At 39.6% G+C, this 19,157-nt stretch overlaps 1 protein-coding gene across 5 annotated transcripts in view; it reads right to left on the bottom strand.

Moving 5' to 3' along the window:
• The window catches only part of LOC110990178 (solute carrier family 15 member 1-like), a 37,092-nt gene extending 21,313 nt beyond the window's left edge, over window positions 1-15,779 (bottom strand). The window contains exons 1-5 of one of the 5 annotated variants that reach the window (XM_022255059.2): window positions 15,434-15,575; window positions 4,806-5,123; window positions 3,115-3,179; window positions 1,844-1,937; window positions 649-790 (exon numbers count right to left, since the gene is read on the bottom strand). In XM_022255059.2, coding sequence (XP_022110751.2) covers window positions 649-790; window positions 1,844-1,937; window positions 3,115-3,179; window positions 4,806-4,866 — 362 coding nt within the window. In that variant the 5' untranslated portion in view covers window positions 4,867-5,123; window positions 15,434-15,575. Of the gene's footprint in view, window positions 1-648; window positions 791-1,843; window positions 1,938-3,114; window positions 3,180-4,805; window positions 5,124-11,126; window positions 11,315-15,433 lie in introns of those variants that run through there. The other 4 variants (XM_087133970.1, XM_022255075.2, XM_022255052.2 and 1 more) reach the window with 4 other exon arrangements.
• Between the last annotated feature and the right edge of the window lie 3,378 nt (window positions 15,780-19,157).

Raw genomic sequence — 19,157 nt, 5'->3', positions numbered from 1 at the left:
CACGCAATGAGTCTATAGTACCAGTAACTTGTCCAGTGTTGAGATGATAGTACACTCTCAACCCTAAACCCACAACAAAACTCAAAGCCCGCATATTTGGATCAAACATGTAACATGTACAGCCACTGAAAAAATGTAGATGATGTTACATCAGAAGGTATGGGAACTTGCAGATAAGATAAGAAGGTATGCCGTACATATCATTGATCCCAGATACATGTACAAACAACAAATATACATGTATGCCCAATTTTGACAGAAAAAATTTCACTACCATACTACCAATACACCTACATGTAGATGCTTTTGAGCGATTCTAAACACTTCCAAAGGATATTTTCAAAGAGTCACGCATGTACGTGACACCTGAGAATGTCTCCAAAGCCACTCTTGTATTCATTCAGAGGCAGCGCATCACCAAGGCGCGTCCATGAACATGTGCAAGGTTATGGTTTACTGCACGCCGAGGTAAAAAATAGCAACGGTATGCGCATATATTTCCAGTTGAACTGTACCATACTTATTCCATAATTGTGGGGATACTTCACTCTTCCTAAATAATGAAAGTACACAGAAGACAGCAACTCCCTATCCCTAAAGCCAGAATACTCAACCACACTCAATACAAACAAGCTATGGTCTGTTTACCTGTACTTGCCCAGCCAGCTGTCTGCGATCATAGCACCGAAGATGGGGGTGAAGTAGCACAGCATGGCAAAGGCATGGAACAGAGCTGTAGCGAGGTCATCATCCAGCAGCAAGATGTTGGTCAGGTATAGTACCAAGATGGCTGCAGCACCGGGCCATTAGAAATGAGAGAAAAATGATTCAAAAAAATCTGAACATTAAAAATGATACAACTGACCTCTAGAAAAAAAAAACATGCAGTGTACCTGGAGACAAGCAAGATCTGTAGAGAAAGCACGTAAGTCTTACAAGTTGTCTTTACTCTTCTGATGTTCCAATTAAATATTTTGGTTCCACATATCCCAGTGCAAATATGGTGGTATCCGGTATGTTCAAGCCAAGATCTTGGAGAATTGTCTTTACACAGCGGCAATGTCTGATTTGAAAGTGCAGTTGTTGAAGTCTGAATGTTTCATTTGATTGTGGTCACCACTTTGCGCCCATGAAATTGATTAGACCGAATGCAGCACTTTCAAAGTGAAATTCTGCTTCATCAGCAGGAAACCTGAAGGGTTTTTGTTTCCTGAATTCGGGTTTGAGTAAAACTGTGTGATGGTATGCATAGAGGCTTGTACTTCATCAAGTCAATTCATACGATGCTGAGCTTCCAAGATATAAATAGCATAAAAGTAGCATAATTTATCAGACGGCAATCAAAACTGGGAATACTCCAGCTCTGACCTACATGTACTTTGCATGGCATCAGTGTTGCGTCAACTCAGACAATGAGCGGTAGAAAGGAGAGCCTTTTACATGCTAGATCAAAGATCAATAAACGCATTAACTTAACCACGATGACAGGTACGAGCTTGGCGAGAAATCCTGTCAGCTTTATCATCATTCTACTTCAACAGTGATACACTATTGTATGGTACTGAACCGGTGTAAAAAGGATTTTCGAGTTTACAGATTTTCTGTTCCTATCCTTTGCCAGCACCAGGGGTGGCAGGTCTGTGGGCCATAGTGAATCTGTCACATTTGTCATCCCTTGTCCATGCTGGTAAAGATCGCCCTTTGTTAAATAACTGTAATTTTGGTTTCCTGTTTTGTGGCTCAAACTGTATAGCCTGACTCTATGGCTAAAAGAATCATAACCATAAAAACTAGTTATAGCACCGACTGCACTTTGACAAATTCCACGTGCAGACAAATGTACCTTTCATTCCATAGTAGGAGAAACGTTCGCAGAACTCAGTCCCGATGATGAAGAAAATGCTCTTTGGGTACTCCCCTTTGCCGCTTAAAAATTTCTGTTTCCAACAAAGCACAATTTAAATGTAAACTCAGTCTCACTGTATTTTTGTCTTTAAATTTTCAATTTTTTCAAGACAAGTTGGACAAATACTCATAACTACAAGCATATCAGCACTACATATATGCATCTTTACAAAGGAATGACAGTAAGCTGACATGTAGATCATATTCAAATCAACTTTCAAAGTTTGGACTGCTTTTAAATAGAACCCATTTGAAAGAAAAAAAAATTAATTCAGACATGCACAAACTTGAATTACCCTCAGGAATCATCAATTTTAATGGTGGATTGTATGTTTGTTACATTTTTGTACTTTCAGCACAAAGTCAAGTTTTACGGGACTGAACTGGCAACTGTGACATCATCTTTAATTTCCATTTTACTTGAAATTTCTTTTCTAAAGTTCTATTTGAAAACTTTTCATTTATTCAGCAGTAAGATGCCCACATTTACTAGTACTGTACATGTGCTTCTTGTTTATCTATTATTTATCGTAATAAGCACAATGCATCTCCTCCTTCCACAAAACAAAAATGATATGTCAAGGGTAAATTGGCGGCAGCTGTTGATATTCAGCTGAGATACGAGTAGGTAAGAAGTAAAGGTCATGTCTTGGAAATGTCAAGTTCATGTACCTGTGCAAAGAAGGATCTTCCTGACTGCCCATTGACAAGCACCGTAAGGTGATACAAGGCTTATCTGAATATTTGCATTACAAGGCAGTTTTCACTTCCTAGCTTCTGGTATGCAGGAAAATGTGCAACTTTTTGTTCAATTTGTAATGGCATATATTTGTTAAATGTAATGTACATGTACTTGTACATGTAGTAAATGCACGGTAAAAAAGGGAGTCAACTGACCCTTGGAAAGGTCTATAAATGTCAAGAGTAAAGTACTGGTGCACATATGTATCTGCATGCAAATCGCAATTTAAAAATTTTATGACGCACGTACATGTACATGTGAACAGTACCTGGATTTTTAAGCACACAATTACAGATGCTTCAAATGATAATTACACAAAGGCACAAAATAGACGATAATAAAAAAAAAATTGGCTGGTGAGATTGTGTTTTTTGGGTACAGAGACTATGGCTGCAAGTTCCAAGTGGACTTTACATTCTGACAAGCTACATGTATGTATGTGTTTACTTCTTTTTCAGATATCTTACCCCCATTCGTCCCCATGCTTTGCCACTCAGTTTCTTGGGCTGGTCCTCATCCAACAAAGCAGTTGCTGGAGAATGGAAAACATCCAAAAAATTTATGCTCAAAAGCAAACTGATGAAACTAGAAATGAAAGAGAATGGAAAAAGCAAAAATGCCTTTGTGTTCTTTACAAATATGTACAGTTCATGTGCTGTATACATAAATTGTACATGTACACTGCATTTGTAAACACAGCTTTATCAAAATTCCTGGTAAGTTGTTCAACAGAGGCAAGACCCTAAGTGTCTATCAACGCTGTGTATAACATTATTCTTTCTCAAAGCATAATGTTCACAACAGAGATATGGGAACAGCTGTCAGAATTGCCACTGGGACTGATATTTTGACACTGTCCCAGTATCAATACATGTGCAATGTATGCTTTGCAAGGATATCGGTGAAACACTTGTACTTAAATTTTTCTCTTGGAACTAAAACTTGGGTTGGCGGAGCAGGCTTGGTTATAAATAGCTCCACAGCTTTGATGAATGTAGTGCAGGTAAATAGCATATGTCAACAGGGTGCAATGAATTTGCTGACCTTCTGTTCAATTCATACAGTTTGCACAGCTTTCAATATACATATACATACATGTACATGTAGATATGAGGACAGTTGAAAACACAAGGGACTAGCAAGCGAAGATAAGAAAGAAAAGAAAACTTGACAATATCTGTTTCTCCACTTGCCCATTTTTATGAAAGAAATTCAGTTCTGTAAAAGGCCTTGATTGAGTGTACCGGTACATGTACATGGTAAATGTGTAAATTCCCTCCTCCCGTTCTCATAGAAAAATACATATTAGAGCTTAGAGGACACTGCTTTGCTGAAGTCAGAAATGAAGAAACCACTACCTGGTAACTTGGGCAGAGCATGACAACTGTTCAGCAAGTAATTCAACATTTCAAGTGAATGTACAGGTAAATCTACATGTCTACTAGAATACAGTAAATAAAGGTGAAACAAGTTCTACCAGATTCTAAAGCAGCTGTGAGACTCCAACTTATTTCGGCATTTGAACAGGGCAAGTGGCAATGTGTACTCCCAGACACACAGTGAAAAGGCTTGGGTCTTTGCTCTCTGATGAAGGAGCAAGGCAATTTTCCCTCAGGCAGGGGCACTTGTTGATGAAAATGCATGGTCTCAAAGGGAATTCTGGAGCAGCCATGGGGCTTTTGCAATGATGGAGTGTATAAGTGAGTACATATGCACCTGCAGCGATAGTATGCTAATGGAAGCCTGAGAAGCCATTTCAAGACTACTTGGCTATGGCTGATACACAAGTCCATGGGAAGAGCCTGTAGCTGCTATATAGCAGCTTCGATCTAGGCACATGTATTATTTCCAGCCATACAAAAAGTGATTCAGACATTGCCCGAACATTCTGGATGTGCCACTCTGGCTGTTTGTCCTTTCCCTGTAGACATACAGTATGTGTTACCACAGGCCAAAGCCACTTGAAAGTGACAGACCCTATTGGTGAAATATTTGAAAGTGTACATTGTACACTATGCATTAACCATCAGGCACGTCTATTTCGTGAACAGTAACAAACCAGCCACACTTTTCCAATGCCTAATTGCATGGAGATTACAGCCCCATTCCTCACCCCATTTTTTGACCTACAGCACGGGGCAGCTCTGAGCGGACCCACCTCCATGGTTCTTGTTGGCAGTACCTGAACTGATTCTGGCGAGCTCTTCACCCTCCTCCATCAGAGAATATCCCCCTCGGGGTATATGCCTCGCTTGCTCTCACTTTACATGCAGTGTTCCGGGACTTCTGTGTAAGCTACCACAGGGCTACCATTTCCAAAGCGTTTTGCATTTGTAATATTTCCCCTGGTTAATTTGGGGTGCAGGGACAGACAGAATGGATGAAGCTGAGATGTAGTCTCTTTATGGTGACAGTTTGCAGATGCAGTGGCGTCTGTGTTAGTGATGATGCAGCATTAATCAAAGCAGTGTATGATCTGCATGGAAATGGAAATGGAAGAAGACAGACATACACATAAGAGCTTGTTCACCGCCCTGTGAGAGAGCAACTGGTGTTACATACACATATAAAGTATCCCACTGTAACTACCTGTACAACTGCACTGAACATATCTACACTGCAACTATCACTGCCCAAACGATGGATGGTTGAACTACACGTACATGTATCTAGTTGACCATATGGGACGAGGCCCAGGGGTATGGTTGCACTGTTGGTTATCAATAGCCGATTTCATTTATCATTACAGAGGGATCTATTCACATGAAAATAATTGTACAAGATTTCAATGACATGTACATGTATGCTGCGAAAATCACAGCCAACAGTGAAATGAGTGTAACAATAGGATTTTAAGAAACTGACCGACTAGAGTTGTTTGAGTGTAACTGAATTGCGAATGCGCTTTTTTGGTTAAAAAGAAATTGACTACTGGTCGAGCTACATGTATAGTTCGTGCCCGAACTTGCCCTGTAGTGTTAGGTGTTAGGTGTTTTAGCACTGCAAAAACTCTTCCTGTACTGCAGGTATTTTGAATTGCAAATGGGTGAACGTGTGCTCAGCATTTCTTCGTCAAATCAAACAGGCATACTTGACCTAAATGCTCCTGTACGTGTGCCAAATTTCCAAAGAATTTAAAGTTATCAGTACAATGTATGTTGTAACTTGTAAGACCCTTTCTGGAATCCTGAAAAATTATTGCCCTTAAAGATAACAGATACTGTAAACAATGGCATATTATTCCCAATATTGCACATTGCATCTACATGTAAACGTAAATGCAACCATACAATTTTCACAAATTTCTAAGTTGGAGGTTTCACGATCTTTTTAGGGTTAATTTATGAAACATTTGGTTCTTTCAAGATCTTACAGAAATGATGCTTGGAAAAAAATATAAATGTACAGTTGCTAGTCTGTCACAAGTTGCAAAGTTTGTCATGATAAAAGTTTGGCCTTTGGTGTTTTTACAGCCTGTCCTCACAATTATGCCACTATTTGTTTGCAATGAAGAAGTTGATCACAATGGTGCATACAATCAATGCCCAGGGGATCAATACAGTCAAATTATGTCAACAGCTTTTTATCATTTTATTTCAGATCATAGTACCAAATTGTCCAGGAATTTATGATGATTTGCAGAATATAAATCCAACCAGATCAATTCAGGTTAAAGGCTCCATGCATGTACAGTACAAATTTATGACACAATTTAAAAATCACCATTTGTTCGGACAAACTTAAAAAAATCACTATTCATTATAAATTTACTAATCTAGAAATGGAAAGCAGCACATGTATAATCCACAGATGCAAACAAGTTTACATTGTAGGCCTACCCATACATGTACATGTACATCTATGTATGTGGAGGTACTGAATGTGACATTGTACAGATATGGACTCTTTAATTAATGAAAAAAATACAACCAGCAAAAACTTAGTCTTTCACACTGTCATACCTACTGGTACATGAATTCACAGGTACATGTACATGTACCACTGATATATACACGTTATGTACATGTACATGTACATGTACCCTAAACATGTACATGTACAGGTATTAGAATATTGCTCATTAATCAAAGCAATATGATTTTAACATATTACAAGTTGTATAAACATGTACAAATGTTACATGGGAATCCAGGTCAGTACTGTGGTATTACACATGCACATATACTGGTACATGTACATGTACTTTCATGTTACCTGCTCTGATTTTGAATCTCATCCAGGTTGACAGTTGGCATGTACTACCATCACATTCAGGTACATACATGTACATGTATGTCCATGTGGTTCAAGTTTCTGTCTCTATTCGTTTCAATGGCTTCAGACAGAGTAATGGTGGTTTTTCTTCCCACAAGTAAAACTGAAGTTTACTTCTCTTTCACGATTTTTTTCTGGCCCCTGGCTTAAGTGCAAACATGTACATGTACCGGTACATGCACATGAACACAAAAGAGGAATCCTACAGTTCATCATGCATCAGAATGAATTCAAATAAAATATTGTTTTTGTCCCTTGGGGGAACTTACCACCGCACCCTGGGCTTGGATTCAAAATGTACTCACTCTACTGTACATGTACAAGTACTTCATAGCTTAATTCTCACTGGTCCAGTAATTATCACATGTCAGTTGCTATTTTTGCTGTCAACTACATGTACATGTAAGTGTGCACGAGGAACCACACATCAGGTACATATGTTCAAGCATACTAGACTGTCGCCCGGTTCACCTGGGCAACAATTTACTACACGTCAGAGTTGGTCAATTTAAATCACCTTGATGAAAACCAATGATTTAATTGTGATTCATATGATTATTTTTAGATCTGTGATTTAAATCAACACTGTAAAACGTTTTTGAAACGGCCAAAAATGTTGTTCAACCAATTTGTATTTTCCCCCAGGTTTTCTCATTCTAAATGGCACACCCCTCTGTGAACCCGTCAGTACTTATAAAACTAAGATAATCTGATGGGTTGATAGGAAGTTTTGCTTTGATTTAGATTATTTTTTTGGCATTCTGTTCATAAATAGACCACAATTCAGCCTTTTAGGTTGCGCGAGTCTCTTTTTAATAGACCAATAATAATAATACTAAAGTAAATGTAAATGGTTAATAATCGTTTGATGAAAGTTGATTTAAAGTGTCCAACTCTGAGATTAATATGATAAAGTATCAGTGTAGGTAGATCTATCTTTTACCTTTACAAGTACATGCATTTATCAGGATTAGAAATGTTGGTCATCATGCAGTGAATCCAAAACCAGTTGAACAAAGCTGCAACTCTATAAATTACAAAGGAGCTGGACCACTAACAAACCTACTGTAACAGGACTGCTTTTTGCAAATATTAGATCAAGGTAGACTACTAGCACCAGCTTTCTGAAGCATGTAAAGTACATGTACCGTACACTGCATGTTGGTTGATAGCATTTTTTTCACTCCCTGGTCCTTACCTTTGAGGTCATGGTTGACAAATTCCTGTGAACTCTGATTTTAATAAACCTTTGAGCCCAATTTAAAAACTGGATCTTCACCCTTGGCATCTGAATCTCTGAAGGAACTGTCTACAGGTGGTGTGTGCAGCACCAATATACTGCAAACATGTACTGGGCTTAGACAATTTTGAAGGTGATTATTACATGCGTAATTGCCGAAATGTGATTTCAATTATTTTAAATCCCCATTTGTATTACGTTGCAAAAAAAATAAGAGAATAATTAACAGGTACAGCTAAACTTGCTTGCTTTCAACAATGCCAACTTGCATCTAATTAAAACAATCAAATTTCAGTTTTAAAAAAAAGACTAAAATAATATAATCAGATTTTCTTTGTTTTAAATGAAAAAAAAAAACCCAACCCTGCCAAAAGCTATAATAAGCTACATGCACATGCACAAAAAATGTTGACAACATTTTCTTGTGCTCAACAATATAATATACACATGTGTATGCATGAGGAACATGTACACGTTTACATAATGCGGTCTATTTCGGCTTCTCCTAGAGAAAATAGATTGTCAACTTCTAAAAGTCCCAGAGCTACAAGTACTTTTGACAATCAACCTTAAAACCATGATGTATATTGTTCGTATACATGTACAGGTATCACTGTTGTAGGTCTCGAGACCTGGTCTCTGTCTCGAGACCGTCTTGAGACCTTTTTTTGCAGTCTCGGTCTCGCCCTGTCAAAGTCTCAATCTTGGGAGGTCGGTCTCGGTCTCGAAAGCACCAGTCTTGGTCTTGGATGCCACAGTCTCGGGTCTCCCCCTCGAGACCAGTCGAGACCATGACAAAACGCGCATCTAGCTACCACGCACGCATGCGGTTGCAAAAGGCAAAATTACCTCCGCTTGAGTCAAATCTTCAGCCACTGATATAAATACAACACCATGATGTTCAGATTTTTTGCAATAAACAATGAAATTGATGCTGGAATGAAGACTAGTCAATGCAGCATGATGAAACCTTGTCCTAAGTTGTTACTTTATTTCCAATCCAGAGTAGCCATGCTGCTTGACACCATAGAGATGAGGTTTTGAGTAGCGGAATTCGCACACTAGACTGGTTCCTGTTCCCTATGTAGTCTCCTGCTGAACATAGGGCCGGGACGGGAACCAGTCTGTGTGTGCGCACGCTATGAATTGTTGGCACGTGTGAAAGTGCTTTCATTCCGTCTTATATGTAGTGCGTGTTGTTTTAGTAGTTTCGTTACGGTAGGCTTACATCTTTTTTGGATATTTGTTTTCCAGTATTTTGCTCAAAAAAAAAACAGTCTAAGGATATTTGTTTTAATGTTCACATATCATTTGGGACTCTCGGGTTGAAAAAGACCAGACCAAGGTAAAAGTAGAGCAGTATCACTGATACAGAACTGAGACATTCTTTAACAAAATATTTGACCTTTTTGTGTGTGTGTTTTTATGCTAATGTTTTCATTTTATGTCTTTTTTACTCAATTGTACTGCCATATGTTTGTCCCTATTTACCTTTTGGAAAAAACTAAACATTGGTTTATGGTTAGTCTCAGTCTCTGATGTTGTGGTCTCGGTCTTGACCTGCAAAAGTCTTGGTCTCAAAGTCCTGGTCTTGGTCTTGAAGGAGTAGGTCTCAGACATCAAGGTCTCAGATACAACACTGACTGGTATAGATAAGTACCGGTATGTATCAACATACAGAACTTCTCCCTATATTCCCTCCTGTTCCTGCGAATGTTGCAAGAAAATGATCGGCAATCATCATTTTTCACCCTTTATGAAAATGGCACTCGGACTGTCAAACACCTATCCTCCAAGCATACAGTACATGTACACGTCGTGTACAGTGTACATTACTGTACTTTTGTGTGCTTGTGAAAACAATTTCTGAAAAAATGGATGATCCACTGCATGGGCTAGATGCTCTGCTCGCACAAATGCGTGTAATGTCATAAAATATTGCAAGTTTCACCTTATTTTAATAACAAAACTCTTCCTCATCCATTTTGTTTGGTGTGTACACATACATGTACATCATTGCCTAACGGGCACGGGCAGGACATTCAGGTATACAACTCATAATGCAACAAATGACTCAATTTTTATGATTATACCATTTTGCCGTGCAAGAGATCATACATGTACATTTACCGGTACATCCTGACTTTTTTAATACGGTACAAAACCGGAGGTACACATGCATGAAATTATTCCATAATTCCTGTAGATAATTCGACACAGACACCTGCTCTTTATCCGTAATCACAAAAAAATGCATATCAATGCACCAAAACATCATTTCCCATCTGAAACATTTTACAATGATACATTATAGCCTTTGAAAGAACAGTAAAAAGTTCCATGAATTTAAATTGAACTGTAAATTGCCAGACTTCCAAAAAACATAAAAATGTGACATTTGTCACATCACAATGAGTTTGTGGCATGATGAAGGTAAGGTGAAACAAATACCGTTATGATTAGTGATACTCAATAAAGCTACATGTACATACATGTACGTGTACAGAGCAAAAATTTCACTTACAGGAAAAGTGGCTCAAATATTTTGATTCAAGATGTACAGTAGCATTTTCAAATGGTGCAGAAAAGGTACATATACCGGGTAACTTAATACCTACATGTACATGTACACATTAAACAAATTCACAGTAACACTCCATTAAAACAAAAGATTCAATTGTACCAGTATAAACTGGGTAAACAGTCATTTCACTCAGATGCAAAAACAAATATATCTTTGCCAATAACTTGGTAATGTTCAAGAAAATCTCAGCCCATGAACTAGAACACAATTTGCAACCATATGGTACAATCATCACTACTGTCTCACTGGCCTCCCAACCATTCAAGCTCATTAAAAAAAGTCTACACTCAATGTACAAGTCCCTACAGGTACACACACAACATCTGGAACCAAGCAAATATTATAAAGATTCAACGGAAAAAATAGCCTCAGAGACATACATGTACACACCTCCTTTTGGGCGACTTTCAAAGAATCACTTTCTCCCCCATGTGATCGCTGTGTTCGTAATGATTTACCTGGTTGTCATCGCATTGGTTGACATCGTATTGCCGCAGTACCTGATATGCCTGAAAGGGCAGGCACTGTGCAGGAACACAGCCTCTTTTGCCCACTCTCCAGTCCTTTTACCCTGGCTCATTAATCTGACAGGGACAGCATGCCGGCCAGATGGAATGTCAGTCTTGTTTCGCGTATCTTCCAGACATCCATTTATCAGCCTTACAGATTTTGGGGGCTGTAGGCTGGTGTAACTGTGGACTTTTTATCTTGATAGCAAAAATACTTCCACATGATGTAAATCTGCACAGATGAGCATGTATTGTTCCATGTGGACTGACCTGTACAAAATTTCAATTTTAGCTAATCATATCGACTATATGGGTCTGGTTTTCTGAACCGGTATACTGGTACATGTACATGTACTGGTACGTAAAAATTTCTGTTCAAAACACGGTGTTTCACTAAACCTGAGGTTGAAACTTATAGCAGTATATTAAAGTATGCAGCTGTGCTCTTTCTCCATGCAGTCATTTTACCATGTGTACATTAAACAAATTTACAAAATGTAGGCCACATGTTTGGAGGATTTCAAAGTACCAATACAAATATACGCATTTTGTAGTGTATGTAGACGTGTACATGTACTGCAGCTCCAATAATCTATGTTTTAGGCATACTGCATTTGGTATCATAGATTACTTTTTATCATACATACAGTGTATATGCTTGCATTTATTCTCCTAATCAATTTCTGCTTCGTTGTTGGTGTCGCCAACACCCTACCGGGTTAGAGGCATGCACCATATACCAGTACACTGTACACGTAGAAACATATGGTACAGTACAGTGTGCATGCATGATTAATACTTGGCCGGAATTGTCCATTGCAATGTACTGGTATGCATACCATTATTTCTTGTATAATGTACTGGTATGATGTTCAGATGAAATAAAAAAATAGGTAACTACATGTATTTTAAACTTTTTATCATATTTTTTGCAGTTCACCAAAAAATTGATCAAAATAGCTGAACAGCAATCTCTGGAAACTCATGAAGTCACGACTCAGGAAGCCACAGAGAGAGATGAAGCTGCAATTCTGTAATCCTGAGCTCTGTTTTTATACATGTACATGTAGGTTCCGGTAGAACAATGCCAATGCAAGGTTGGGGGGGGCGTGTCAGTCAACCGCCATTAATCAGTTTTGTAGGCAAAATAATGGTGTTGTACGCAAGAATGGAGAATGAATGGGAGAGGGGGGAAGGTTACGCTGACCAATACATCATACAATGTACTAAAACGCTGGACTAATATGTCCTTAACCCTAACCCTGAAGGGTTGCTGGCCCTAACCTTCCCCATTCACACAAAATTAAACACCCATATCGGACTTTATGCACAGAGGCTGTTGGACTTCGTTTTTCTGAGATATGCCAAACCGAATGCAAAAGCCAGCTGTCTGGGCCTACCAGACCTATCCCCGCAGAATTAAACACTTTACTACTGTTTAATTCTGTGTGGTTGGGGAAGGTTAGGGTTAACTTGAAATCTAAACACATGCCTACATGTACATGTACATGTGTGGACTCTCCACGATGTGGCACATACAACTAATGGGAGTACATGTGCGTGTACCAATCACCACACATCAGCATGTATGTACGCAGGCACTTGTACGGAAATTGGATGCATTTGGCTTTGAAATTGACTACAAGTGTGTACACTGTACTGGTATTCACAACAGCGCACATGTACATGTACCGGTACTTAGTACATGTACAAGTACATGAAGGTGTGGTGTGACAAGTGATTAATAAAATTCACTGATGTGTGGCCAAATGTGTACATGTACATGTGGACAGTGCATACCGGTACATGTACAGTACAGTGTTTTTGGTACAGCATTTCCAAACATGTATATCAGTATAAGGGCAAAACCCATATGTATTTTTGAAAAAATCGCAGACCTAAAGGGGTATACCCTGGTTACATTTATAAATGCATTTCCACAGAACTGTACATGTACATGTATGTACAGTACAACAAGAGCACTGGATTGAGATTTCTGCCTTGAAAACAGATAATTTACAACACACTGCTGCAAAAGCTACAAATGTTCAGTATGCAGGAATTTATCCTGACATATCACACTCCTGTATACACGTATCCTGTACGTGTATTTCAAGTACCAGCTCCATGTACATGTACCGGTACATGTACAAACAGGTTCCGGTACATGTACATGTGCTTGTAATTGTGTTGTCTTACAATGCCCTTCTCAGATACGGTATTTACATGCTGTACATGTTCATTTTCTAAATCATTTTTTAAGGTTCATGAATTTCTTGGATTTCCAAAAGTGTACAAATATGCATGCACGTGTGACTGCCAGCCTGTTGCATCAATTACGCGGTACACGTGTATTTGATATGAGTAGCACATACCTATTGCCTAAAGCAACTGCGCGCAGAGAGAAACAATCGGAAAATCGATACTGCTTGTGGACAATCTGATTGACGCATTTGATCTCCAATGAAACCCCATCTTGTGTGTTGCCAAAACCTTTGTTGCCTTGAAGTAGAAAGGATATAAAAAGCAGGTATGGTACCATACAAAGTCACAATGGGGAGGCCACCTGAACTCAACGTAGGTCTATGTACAGTCAATACTATAGGCAAGAACTGTGCACAGCCATGCACAGACTGCAAACTTGAACTGAATTAATTTTGTGACTACTTCAAGTGCCTTTGAAGGAGAAATCAATACCAGTAACCTCCTTCAACTTGTACATAATAATACAGGCTGGACACAGTTATGTGTTCTGCAGGCCCTTATAGGCACCGATTTCCTGTAGGCATGGTAGGCCCTAGGGACTACTGTTCCATGGGCCCGAGACACCAGTGTTCTGTAGTCCCTATTTTGCTGTAAGCAGCACCAATTTCGTAGTGCTGGTAGGCTGGATCCTCAAATTTCACGCTGACACTAAGCTACAGCTACAGGTACCATACATGCACAAGGCAAGTACAGAGCTAGCAAAACTGGATGGGCTCAAAGTAGCAGTTTACATTTCAAAGTAACAAAATGTCCACATACATCTACTGGTACACTGCATCATATAATTGTGTCGAATTTTAATGCCGCTGGAATAATCATTTACAGAGAATTAAACCGCTTTTTTCTTTAAACTGTTGATATTGGCATACATGTGGTATTTCTGTAAGCTCAGCACTGAACATATCCGAACATTTCTTGTGTTGGATACTCCAGCCCTGGATAAATACAACATGTACAGGGTACGTACAGGGTACATGTACATACATGTACGTATATGTACAGGGTACGGTACATGCTGTTCACGCATACATGTACGGCCCATGTCTGAAGATGGTCACCGACATTGGCCTTACACATTAAAATGTACAGTGTATGGGTACAGCAGGGCACCAGGATCACAAGTTGCTTACGGTAGGTACTTTTCTCTAGTTAAAAACATGACTTATCTGGTTAAAAACACGATTTCTCTGGAATAAAAACACGATTTCATTCCCCTTGACTTCTCCAAAAACGGTAACATGGCCCATCAGCCTGATATCATGGATGTACTTCGAGAACTGTAAGTCACTAACTCTGTGTGACTTTGAGGAGACAGGGTTTATAAGGCATTGTAATGCTATGGGGTTTTGAAATCGAAATTGAGCAAAAATCTCATTTTTTTTTTCAAAAGTACTCCGTCTCATGCTCTGAAACTTTTGTTATTTCCTTTTTGGGAGGTAAAAATTAAGCAGGTATGCTGACGGGGGAAAATTTTATTTAGTACATGTAGCTTTCTTACAGCTGTGAACCATTTCACCACAAAAATTCGATTCCAAAACCCCATGGGCATGATAGGCCTAGCGCCATATAAAACTAAGTTGTCTCCTTAAGTCACACAGAGTATCACAGAGTTAGTGAGCAAATAGTTTGATTTTTAAACAAATGGTGGATATTATGGTCTGATTGTACTGTGACTTAGTGACACACAAGGCAAGGAAGCACCCCGGCCTACTACTTTTGTACTAGTAGGCCTACCTGACTGTGTCCGTAGGCTGGTAGGCTGATAGGGCACGAGGCAGTAAGGCCTTGGCCGAATATATTTAACGGCGCCCATGTTGTATGTACATGTACATCCAATTTGAAAAAGCAATGCTTACTTTTGCCACTTAATCTCTGGTGCATCCTCAAAAATTACACACAATAATTATTCTTACATTTGACTCCGTCCAGTTTGACCTCATCTAAAACTCCATCCCCATTTTTACTCGAAGCTTGAAGACCAACGTTCCCTCCATCGGCCGCCGTTGGATGACCTCGACCACTTGCTGAAGAATTCGATATTTCTTGTGACATATTATCAGTGCATCTACTGCCAGTTAAACTGCTTAAACTGCATAGTACACCTTGAAGACCACGCCAGCATAATTAACAGTAAGTTGGAAGAAATCACCTCCGGCAGATTGCGTTACAACTCGGGAAGTTACTTCAGCGGGTTTTTAACTACGTTGAAAAGGATTGCATCTTGACATGCGGAAGCACCTTGTCCCCACATGCTTGTCTTGTGACGCCTGACTCTTCGGTATCCAACCCATCACAGCCATTGAGAACGAAATTGTTACCAACACTGTTATGTTGAGGGCGTTGGGGTCGATATACGCCCACTTCAAAAAGCGAGAAAATTTTCACAGACGCGGGTGTTCAGACGCATCAAGTTACCGTACTTCCTCATGTTTCATTTTCTGTTTTAGTTTTCGGTGGTTCAAGGGACACATTTGAAGTGATGTTTACCCTGGACGCTTTGCCGTATATACAGATACAAACTGGCCTACAGATGTTCTAGAAAATAAAACAATTACGTCCAAGTTTGATCACTTAATATTATACCATTTGGGGAGAGCATGTCCAAATTTCTCAGAGACGGCAGTCTTGTTGGTACCTCCCAACCGCCATTTTTATAAACCCTCCAAAATGCTCTGATAGCAAAAAAAAATTGTTAGCATGAAAATCGAGATTTCAGGTTTGGTCTGCCATGGTAGTTTCTGGCCTATTTGTCTGCAACAATGCCATTCAATAACAGGACTGCAAAGTTGTAGACTAGAATCACTCTGACGAGTGACTGTAGGCCCTACTTGTATCGTCTGCTTTTTAGTACAGTCACTTATGAGGTTCTTGGGTCCCGGACTGCACCGTTTTTCCTTTAACTGAAAAAAACATTTGGTGAAGAAATACAGTACTGGAAAAAGCAGTTTCAAAGAGAATCGAACTCAGGACCGTAATTGGTTCAACTATGGTATACTACTATACTAGCTAGCTATTGTGGCAGTTTGGCGACAAGAGTTTTTTCACATGCTTAAAGGTAGATACTTGTGCTGTAAACGGTTTTCTATTCATGCGAGAGTTTTACATAGTGACGTCATGCATGTCTGGCTTAGAAACCTTTTTCCAGGGACGATCGTGCTGGACCTATAAGATGTGTTGTGATGGTAATGAGTACATAGCGTTGCCGTGATGGTAATCTATCTATACAAGATAAACTATAGTCAAGCATGCAGCGTTTGCACGAGCGCTTGCACGTGGTTGAAGCTGCCCGTGGGAATATATGCGATCGCCGTGACCAAGGCGGTGCACACGTGGTGGTATTCATTGTTTATATTTAGTCACGTGGGTGAAAAGGGTCTTTTGCCTCACCAGCAGCTCGCATAACCCTTATACGCGTCCTTTATTGTACAATGTGTGTCATACGTCACCAGTCAGTAACTTGACGGATAAGCCAATCGGACCCCATATCGGTGATATGTAGTTATTTATAATTGCATATGAACGACATGATCTTGCACAATATATACGGAATTTCCTCCTATCAAAGTAGTCACACTTGTAGACTCGTTCATTACAATCCACGTATGAACGACGTAAAAACATATGGCAATGTGGTTGGCTGCTACCACTTTTGGTAGATGAGCCCATTCGCTGTGTACAAACGGTTGGCAGATTCGTGAAGTCACCGTAATTCTGAACTAAACTCTTAGTAATAAGTGGGCACAAGAGGGCGCGAAGCAAGTAACGGCGCCCTGTCTCGATATGTATCCAACGTAGAAACGAAGATATCACAGAGACCCCGACTTGAGTCAAGTCTAGACTTGACTTGGACAAAAAGACTTGTGACTTGCTTGTGTTTGGACCAAAATGACTCATGACTTGACTTGACCTGTGATCAGATTACTTGTGACTGGACCAAATGACTTGTGACTTGCTTAGACTTGCAAAAGTTGACTCGTGATTTGGATTGGACTTGCAAAAATATTGACTGAAGGATTGATTGAACAACCACCTTGGATGCAAACCCAGTCAAAGTTGAAGAAAGAAATCAGCACAGACGTAACGTAATCATTGGTATCATGTTTTTGACCAGGATATCATGGCAGCAGAAACCGCTAATTTAAAAGTTCAAGTAGTAGTTAGGAAAGTACCGATTTCAAATCAGACCATTTTCTGTTATTTTTGGTATCTGTTTTTGTGCCAGACACATGGGCTACTGCACAAATGATCAAATGTACGTTCGACATCCTCTACGGATGTTATGCTCTGGCATAAATTCATCGATCTCTGTAGAAAGGCATGGCATCGTAATTGGTTGGCAGAGCTGGCTCTCCATAAACATCTTAATCAAATTCTTCAGAGAATACGGGCATTTCATGAAAGTGCGCCTCCAAGAGCTTGCAATGCGTTGACAAATCATAGTGCGTTAAATCTGTCGACCCATTGCGCGTTTGGGAAGGGTCGACAGATTCGCGCCTTGTGATGGCGCATTATCGCCCGTACCGGTATTTCTACACGTTGCGCTACCCCAAATACGTAGGCGCCCATAGAAAACATTGCAAAATCAGACCGAAAGAGCGCCGCCTGTTGACTCTCGGGAAGAGGTTGGCCTCCGTTTTTTGCTGGAAATTCGAGATTAGGGCCCGAAGATCACTTTTTGTTTCAATTTTATGGGGGTTAGCCGCGAAATTTGTTTTAATCGCCTTTCCCTGAAGATAACCTCTCCCCCCTAAAAAATTATAGCAAAATTATACGCTCAATTCTGAATGTAGCCGCCCGCCTCTATCCAAAATAGGCCCAAAATTTAGGGATTTTTGTAAAAGAAATACCTCGAAGCGGAAACCACCAGTTCCAAAATTAAGAATTTACAGAAATATTTCTATGATCTCTCTTGATTATGACATGTCTTATTGTAAAACCCCGTGGGATCACAAAATGTTAATGAGCTCGCGCAGAAATCCAACGATTTGGTGGAATGCATCCCTCAAGTTTGTCTTCTTCAGGTTTATCAGCGGCGGAGGTACACGTCGAGGTTACTACTTTAATTTATGGGCCTACTGAGAGTTTGGGATTTGTGTGGGAATGCGATTTCCGCGCACTTGTTCTTGTAAGTAATGGGCTCAGAAACGAATACCAGATTTGGGTATACCTATCTGCAACTGCTAAAAGAATTCGGGAGCTTGGAATCGTGAGAAAGTGGCACAGTTTGCATCATCTAACAAGTTTTTCACTAGTTCCTCGCCATCATAGGTCTGTATCCCTAGAAAACACTGCGCCTACTGAAACCCAATGTTGATGTTGGAGATCTCATGTGAAAGGACACATTTTGATTGAGTCCTGGTAGGTTGCAGACTGAACTGGTCAAAACACACTATTGAGATTTTGAAGTAATAAAAATACTGCCGGTTTAAAGCAATTTACGCAGTTAACCTGCCCTATATATTATGAGCTTTTCATTTAAATGCCAGGTATTTCATGTCTGATTGTATAGTATACCATTTATGTATTATTATGAAATTAAGTATTAAATTTTTTAATTTAAAAGCATGTACGGTAAGTAAGTACGGCATAAACACTGGCTCGCTGCTCGCCCGGTTGACCATCCATCCGTAGCACTTT

The sequence above is a fragment of the Acanthaster planci genome, linkage group LG03 (assembly GCF_054643075.1).
Source record: "Acanthaster planci isolate LZ-2023a linkage group LG03, COTS_SCS, whole genome shotgun sequence".
In the NCBI taxonomy this organism is placed as follows: domain Eukaryota; kingdom Metazoa; phylum Echinodermata; class Asteroidea; order Valvatida; family Acanthasteridae; genus Acanthaster; species Acanthaster planci.
The sequence above is the reverse complement of the archived record's forward strand: the minus strand, read 5'-3'. Positions and strand labels throughout refer to the sequence as shown.